The sequence below is a fragment of the Corylus avellana genome, chromosome 3 (genome assembly GCF_965113065.1).
Source record: "Corylus avellana chromosome 3, dhCorAvel1.hap1.2, whole genome shotgun sequence".
Classification (NCBI taxonomy): domain Eukaryota; kingdom Viridiplantae; phylum Streptophyta; class Magnoliopsida; order Fagales; family Betulaceae; genus Corylus; species Corylus avellana.
In genome coordinates, this window is record NC_142492.1 from 20,356,271 (window position 1) to 20,364,895 (window position 8,625).

The following is an 8,625-nucleotide window of genomic DNA, read 5'->3' on the forward strand; positions in this document are numbered from 1 at the left end:
TTGAGAAAAGGGATTTAAGAAAAAATGTTGGGATGTCTAGCAGCCCTCAATAGTATACTTGTATAAGAATATTCCTTTCTGTACTCTCCATAAATATTGGATTCATAACCACATTATTTTCGCACCTGAAAAATCTGCATTATCATTATCATTATCATTCTCATAATTCTTTTTATGCAAATTCGAACATATTCCAAAGAGTTTTGCAGCTTTCTGATGGAGCACAGCAATTCCAGTTGGGTTTCCAGATTCTTCATCATATTACTCACCTTCCTTCTTAATCCTTCTCCTTCTTCGTCATGGTCATTGCACCCTTCACATATAAACTCCATGGCCACGCACAGAAACCACACAGCAATCTCAGATTTTCGGCTCTTAAATAGAAGAACATTGATGGAGTGCTCCAACATCACAGACCCTTCTATCAAAATCAAAGTTAGTCGGAAATCCAACCTTGCAGATGAAGAATATCTCACTGTTACCGTTAGTAGAGTTTTGCATCCTTCAGAGACTGACTGGGTCGCCATGATTTCACCTTCTCATTCTAAGTAAGATATTTTATTTTTTTTAACAAAAAAAAAATTTACTTTCCTCTAACTGATTTGTTTTTTCTTCCTCCATTTAATTGTTTGATTCTCTTTTCTTGAAAATACAGTGTAGAAAGTTGTCAGGACTATTCTTATGGTTATATTCAAACTGGCGATTTTGACGATCTTCCTTTACTCTGCCATTATCCCGTCAAGGTAAAACACAATATATTGTAATTTGTTTCTTCAATGGTTATTTAATGCAATTTTTATAAAAAAAAAAGAATTACTTTAAAACAAATGAAGCAGCATGATCAACAGCATGCATGCCTTATCTATACAATTATACCATGTTAGACCCTCAAGTTTGGTTACTTATTGAGTCTCCTATAAGTTTCTTCTTAAGTGAGATTAGACTTTATAAGTAATTTTAGAAATATTCAGTTAATTAAATTTTCTAGAGTACTTTATTTTTGCCCATTTCTCTGTTTAATTTTCTAGGATGATCAAATATGTTTTTGAATTCCTATTTTACAATGCAACAAAGTTGTTAGAGATACTATAATTTTTATTATCGATTCTCTTTAAATTGAAGTAACAATTCATGTGACAATTAGTCACTAAATAATTAAATTCTGTTGTTTAATTTTTATTTATTTATTTATGAAACGTTTCCTACTTTTAACTTTAGACTTTAGAATCTTACAGTAGAAATCGGTACTTAGGTGTTAAGGAGAAGAGTTTGAATTTTATTATTCCAATCCGCATAAGTCTAAGTGATGAGACTTTTTTATTAGAACTCTCACTCTGCAGTATTAATTAAATGATTGAATTCATTATTTCTTATCCGTTTAAGCTTTTTGGGATATTCGGAGTTCTATATTTGCTAATTGCTAATATATATATATAAAAAAATTTGCAGGCGATGTTCATGAGTAAAGATCCAGACTATCTGAGTTGCAAGAAGAAGCATCACAAGAAAAGTAGGAAGAGTAAAAGTGTGGTGACCAGCTGCACAGGGAAGTTAACATTTCATGTCATTAACATCAGAACCGACATCGAATTCGTCTTCTTTGGCGGGGGTTTTGATACGCCTTGCGTTTTGGCAAGATCACACCGCATCAATTTTGCCAATCCAAAGAAGCCTTTATATGGACATATCTCAAATATAGATTCAATTGGAACCTCAGTGAGTCACCTTCTTTACTGAGATTTCCATTCATAAAAGAAAAGGTAACACAAAAAGAGTGGCAAGTGCAGCACCCCGACATCTGGTATAAACATTACGGTACAAGATAAAATCTAGTCTTTGAAAATAGGTCAAATAAATGGATTGGCCGAATAGTCGCTAAAAGCCTAAAATGGCCGTTTTGAAGACTACAATTGCTTAAGGGTAAGTGGATTAAGTTGAGAAACGCCTAGGTCTCCTAGTGTATTTTTAACTATATATTTTTACTATTTTATTTTTGAAGATTTCTTCCACTTTATTTTTTGAGAGGAGAGAGTGATATATATATATATAAAAGAAAGAAACAGCTTCTTAATTTAACAAAATTAAAAAAATTGTCAAACCCTAATCCAAGCGAAGGTGCATCGGTTTCTGCTGATATTATAATTAAATGTGCATCATGGGGCTGGTTTAAACCATGTGAAGCATTATTCTAATTTGATGATTTGTGATGCAGATGAGATTAACATGGGTTAGTGGAGACATGGAGCCTCAACAAGTACAATATGGAGACGGAAATACACTGCCCTCACAAGTTACCACATTTACACAAGATCACATGTGTTGTGAGTTCCTCAACATACCTTTTGTTTTTTTCTTTGTGAACATCATTTACAAAGGAGGCCAATTACATATGGCAGTCACCATTCATATACGTATATAGCTACCCTTTTCCTTCCTTTTATATTCTACTTAGATTTTTCCCCTATTTTCTGAATTTGATAGCAAGTTCATCACCAAGTCCAGCAAAGGATTTTGGGTGGCATGACCCAGGATACATTCATTCTGCAGTAATGACAGGACTAGTACCTTCAAGCACCTTCTCCTACAAATATGGAAGGTACGTTGTCACAACTTCCGTCACATATATTTGTAGAGAAATATTTCTGTGCATTCTAGCGTCCATCTAGCGTACATTAATTAAAAAAAAAAAAAAAGAAAAAAAACAATGGTGTATGAAACATGCTAACTCATCGGAAATGCATACGAGATAGATGTCAAATTAATGGAAATAGGCATTTCTCATACTTTTATTTATTAAAAAGCACATACTTCATGCAGTGACTCAGCCGGTTGGAGTGAACAAATCCAATTTAGAACTCCACCTGCAGGAGGATCAAATGAGCTCAGGTTCATAGCATATGGGGATATGGGAAAGGCTCCTCGTGATGCTTCTGCCGAGCACTTCATTCAGGTAATTAAGGACATGATGCATTTGCTGCTGCAAATATAGAAAGACCCGAAATTTAATTTGTTTTCACAAAATCTTCATGGTTTTCTTGTTTAAGCAAATTCCAAAATGAAGAAATCTTACATTAATAACATGATAATAACAGTGCATTATGGTGATTTTCGTCTTTTACTTCTTGAAACACAAATATATTGACCTCTGTATTTTTTTTTTAAATTTATTATTATTATTATTATTATTATTGTTTTGTGATACATATATAGCCAGGGTCCCTTTCGGTGACTGATGCCATCGCAAATGAAGTAGATTCTAACAAGGTAGATTCAATCTTCCACATTGGAGATATAAGCTATGCCACTGGCTTTTTAGTTGAATGGGATTTTTTCCTTCAACAAATAAGCTTTGTAGCATCACGAGTTTCTTATATGACTGCAATTGGAAACCATGAGCGGTACCTTTCTCATCTGCATACTTTAATAAGTATTGTTTTTTTAAAGTCAGTCTTGTTAGAATATATTAGAGGATTTGATTGATTTATTAATTTAAATTATATTATAATACTCTTCATTATATGTGGGTACGCGAAATATTTAATTGTAATAAGAGGTGAATAATAGACAGGTTAAAACTTATAACCTCTGCTCCAATTTGCTTTTATATTTGCACTTTTTTTTTTCTTTCCCTTTTTCAGAGATTACGACGATTCGGGATCAATATATACATTAACTGATTCAGGAGGAGAATGTGGAATTCCTTATGAAACTTACTTTCCCATGCCAACATCAGGAAAGGATAAGCCATGGTATTCCATAGAACAAGGAAGTGTTCACTTCACAGTGATTTCAACTGAGCATAATTGGACACAAAACTCTGAGCAGGTTAGATTAATCAAAAGCTTTATGTCCTTTGTGTTTGTTACCTCCTAATCTAATATGATATCACCTTCTTTCAAATATATGCAAAATCTTTCAGTATGAGTGGATGAAAAATGACATGGCTTCCGTCGATCGATCAAAAACTCCTTGGTTAGTTTTCACAGGGTAAGTGAATTTTACATATGCTAACACTGGCTTTGTTTGATAACGTTTTTTTTTCCTTCTTCGTTTTGTTTACTCTTTTCAAAACAAAAACATCAAGAAACATTACCATAAATGATTCATGTTTGACTTCTTCCGTCAAAATAGGATAGTAGTTTGAGGGGATATCATAAGTGTAATTTATCCTAATATAATTTATCTGCAAATTGTAGACATAGACCCATGTATTCGTCCGGAGAAGGATACCTTAATGTGGATGATCAATTTACTAAGGAAGTAGAACCATTACTCTTGGAAAACAAAGTAAGTCGTTTTGACCAGTAATTCTAGGTAGCCTACTTGTATCCTACTTATGTCCTACTAAGAATGATGTGGCTATTAAAATCACCATTGAGTTTGTAATTGATCATTACTGAATTTTGATCAAATGGTGATTTTAATAGCCATATCATTCTTAGTAGGACACAAGTAGCCTTTTAGAATTACTCCTAAGTAGCCATATTCCTTAATTTTTTCAATGTGAAATGATGAGCTCTTTGATCCCTTGCTTGACGTGGTTAGAAATAAATTAATTGGGTTGCTATTTATGTGCAGGTTGATTTGGTTCTCTTTGGCCATGTTCATAATTATGAGAGATCTTGCTCGGTTTTCCAAAAAGAATGCAAGGCCTCTCCTAAAAAAGATGAAAGTGGGATAGACGTATATGATCACAACAATTATAGTGCCCCAGTCCATGCAATTATTGGTATGGGTGGCTTTTCCTTTGACAAGTTCCCAAATCAAGTAAGTACATGAATGTCTCTCCAATGCTTCATATATATGATCCACGCATAAAACTAATTCTAGAAATTATATTTTTATATCACAATACTGATGTGTCACTCCCAACAAATCCCTTGGATCAGTCCTTCTTAAAAAAAAAAAAAAATAAATAAATAAATTAAGAGTTAGCTAGACAAGACAAGTTAGCATTGTGAAATATGTAGCTTTTAGCATTAATCCATCTCTCTCTTTATATAATGATATCTACCACACAAATTAATATCCTACTTTCATCCCAATGATGACATGGTTGGGTGTAATAGCCATTGACTTTTTATTTTTATTTATTTTTAATAACAATGACTGGTTTAAGCGTTCTACATCTTGCCATGTCGGCATAGTGGAATATTGGTTAATTGGTGTAGTATATAAATATAGAGAAATGTTATGGGTTAATAAGTTCTCCATATTTGGCTCATATTTCCTTATAAATTCAATAGATCAACCATTAGATTTGTGGGGTCCACCATTAACTTATGTGGGGTCCACATTAGTTTACAAATTTAATGGTTGATTGTAAGACAATATGAGTCAAATATGTAAAACTAAGAAACTTATTGACCCTATCATTTCTCATAAATATATATACCACATTTTTAACCCATAAGTATCCAACAATGTTGACGTGACAATTTCAACAAACTTTTAATTTTTTTGTTTTAACCAAAAACTAATCCAAGAGGACCAAGAGTTAGTTGTGACTACTACTACGGTAGCATTTAATTGTGGGATATTTTTAGGATTAAAATATAGTTTCTAGCATTATTCTCTCTCTCTCTCTCTCTCTCTCTCTCTCTCTATATATATATATATATATATATATATATATATATATATATATATATAAAAGTAAAATTCTATATACCATACCAATATTACACTATTATTATACTTTGTTAACATGACATTGTAAATCTACCATTGAATTAGCTCTTCTTAAAAAATTTGACATTGGAATGAGGATGAAATATTAGTGTAATATGAAGCATTACGCGAACTTGGTCTTGTGATCCATTGGAACAGGTGGATAGCTGGAGTTTAGTAAGGATTACCCAGTTTGGTTATCTGAGAGGGCATGCAGTAAAGAAAGAGTTCAACTTAGAGGTCAGTATGCATACAATTCTAGCTATAATATTCTACCCTCTTACATACATTTAATTACTTATCTCACTCATTTCCTTCATTTTGGCAGTTGGTAAGCTCAAAGACAAAGCAAGTTGAAGACAGCTTCCGCATCATTAAATCTTAGTTAAGGTTCCATTTCAAAGAAACAAACTCATTTTTGCTTCTTTGAAATTTTTGTTACTCTCTACATAGGAGCTATATTTCTCAACAAGTTGAGACTTCTTTTGTCTATGTAAGGACTTTGGTAGTTAAAAATAGTATCATAGGAATTGAACAATTCTCCATGCATTGGCTGAATCCATATATCATGTCTAGCTAGCTTAGGGTCTGTTTGAGATTGCATTTGAAGAGCCTAAAAATGCTTTTAACACTCAAAAAGTCATTTTGAAGAAAGTATTCGACTATTCGTTTGGTAAAAAAAAAATTAAAAGCGCTTTTAAGGGTCCAAAAAGCCTAAAAATAGTCAAAACGCACTTTTGGCAAAAGTTTAAAAATGAAACTTTTGCCCAACGGCTTTTTTTTTGACTTAAAAACTCTATTTCTCAAACGTAATCCAAAACAAGTTCTTAGTCTTCAGTAATCCTTATAATGAAATATTGCTTTTTTCAATTTCTTATTTCCCACTTTGTACGAAATTAATTAGAGGAATGATGTTTTTGTTTACATGCATCTCAAATTTTTCTTTCATTTTCCTCAGTTTATTTATTTTTCTTAATTATGAACAATAATTTTATTGACGAAAACCGCAAAACCATCGAATAGGCTTCTAAAATCTAAAATATTAATCAGATCTATTAGGGAAAAGTTAGGAACATATACAGCAATCCAATCCAAATGAAATCTCAATTATATGTATTGACAATTAAGATGAGAATCTGATTGGTTTGAAAAATGTTGTTCTTAATTTAGATGGTTAAAAGAAAGTTAATCATGCCATAAATGTACAGAAAATTATTATGTGGCACCTGCATTTAGAAGTTGAGGATTTATACAAAAATTTATTCACTTGGTAATTGGGACAGAAAAGTCCAGTTGATATTCATTTAAAATTAAGTCATATATATATATATATATATATATAAGCAGTTGATAAGTTGGTAACAAAGAAAACAGATAATCGTTATAGATTATATGATAAAACCTTTACAGGAGTAAGCGTTAGGACTTACTGAAGTAAGGGACAGAGAAGAAGAAGAAGAAGAAGAAGAAGAAACTGGGGTGACGGGGTGGTAACTTGAAACTGTACTGACGGGGTGGTGGACTACCGTAAAGCAACTAGAACCTCGACACAGAGAAAGGATAACAGGGGGTAAGCAAAGAGGAGAAGAGCAAGACTATACTCAGGGGGAGACAAAGAGGGAAGGGTGTACATCAAGGCAGCAAAGAGATCGGAACTCTTATGGCTCTGATACCAAGGAGGGAGGGTGGAAGCGCAGTATGCATAAAGACTCGCTTCCCTCTTTGTCTTTAGCGTTAGGGGGGGTGCTTAAACACAACCGTTAGGGGGGGTGCTTAAACAAGATAAAGTCCTAATGGGTATAGGGTACTTATCACCCTCCCTCCTTGGTATCAGACCCTCCCTCCTTGGTATCAGAGCCAAAAGAGTTCCGGTCTCTTTGCTGCCTTGATGTACACCCTTCCCTCTTTGTCTCCCCCTGAGTATAGTCTTGCTCTTCTCCTCTTTGCTTACCCCCTGTTATCCTTTCTCTGTGTCGAGGTTCTAGTTGCTTTACGGTAGTCCACCACCCCGTCAGTACAGTTTCAAGTTACCACCCCGTCACCTCAGTTTGCGAACCTGTAAGTCCCGTTGAAAGCCTAGAGTTGGCGTGTTAGGGCATTAAGTAGGTGCTGAGGGCTAGGCCAAGGGTCTGCGTAACCTGTATGCTAGGCCAAGGGTATGTGTGGATAGTGAGCTCTAGGAAGGACATGCTTAGGAAGTTTAGCCAGTGAGTGAGTACCTAGGATGAGATCCTTTAAGACTTCACCCAGTGTGCGATTTTGACTTTAGTTTGTGTGTCAAAAATGTGGAGATCTAATTCTTCTGTTAGCTCTAATTCCAGTTTGCCACCGGACGTGGTTAACTATGAAAATATTTTGGTTGATGGTGATAATGATTTTAGTAAATGGAACATCCCTAAGCTGGACGCTAAGGATGTCTACAACACTACTTGGTTTCAGTCTTTTTTTAAAATTCAATATTCTGTCAAAACTGTTGAACAGACCTTTCCGGTTTCGGGTAATAATCAGACTATTACCTTGTTCAACAAGAGATTTGTTAATGATGCTCTTGCTAAAAAATACAGATTTTTGCATATTGGTTCTGTCCAAGTTGCAGTCAAGCCTTTGACTCGACTCGGCATTAATGCTTCTGTTTTGCTTTGCTTGCGTGATGCTCGTTTTTTTTTATTTTAAAACCAGCATTATTGGCATGATTCAGTCATCATTGTTTGGTGGTCCTTTCCACTTTGATGTTTTCCCAAATATGTCTCTCTCTTTAACTGATGTTCATATTCTGAAAGCTTTAACGCTGAATATACTCACATCAGGTTATAATATGGAAGAAGGTAGCCATCCTGTTGCTATCATCTATCGTATTTATTATAAATTGATGAAAACAAATCTTGATCCAAGAGCTGTGATTAAGAGTTCAGGTGAATCGACTCTGTTGATTCAGAGTTCTACTCAGAATGCTCA

At 34.0% G+C, this 8,625-nt stretch overlaps 1 protein-coding gene across 1 annotated transcript; it reads left to right on the top strand.

Annotated features, from left to right (window-relative positions):
- The first annotated feature begins 216 nt into the window (after positions 1–216).
- On the top strand, positions 217–6,055 carry LOC132174222 (putative inactive purple acid phosphatase 27). Its single transcript, XM_088514873.1, has 13 exons — positions 217–548; positions 656–743; positions 1,450–1,716; positions 2,213–2,321; positions 2,482–2,596; positions 2,818–2,950; positions 3,211–3,398; positions 3,639–3,825; positions 3,920–3,987; positions 4,197–4,287; positions 4,579–4,767; positions 5,830–5,910; positions 5,999–6,055. The coding sequence occupies exons 1-13, from the start codon at positions 217–219 to the stop codon at positions 6,053–6,055; spliced, it is 1,905 nt and encodes a 634-aa protein (XP_088370999.1).
- Positions 6,056–8,625: the final 2,570 nt, after the last annotated feature.

What these genes read in the sequence shown, in the direction of transcription:
- LOC132174222 (XM_088514873.1), top strand. Translation starts at nt 217, where the DNA reads ATGGAGCACAGCAATTCCAGTTGGGTTTCCAGATTCTTCATCATATTA. An exon ending in CTGCCGAGCACTTCATTCAG is followed by an intron (nt 2,951 to 3,210) that starts GTAATTAAGGAC and finishes ATACATATATAG; the next exon opens with CCAGGGTCCCTTTCGGTGAC. An exon ending in CATTACTCTTGGAAAACAAA is followed by an intron (nt 4,288 to 4,578) that starts GTAAGTCGTTTT and finishes ATTTATGTGCAG; the next exon opens with GTTGATTTGGTTCTCTTTGG.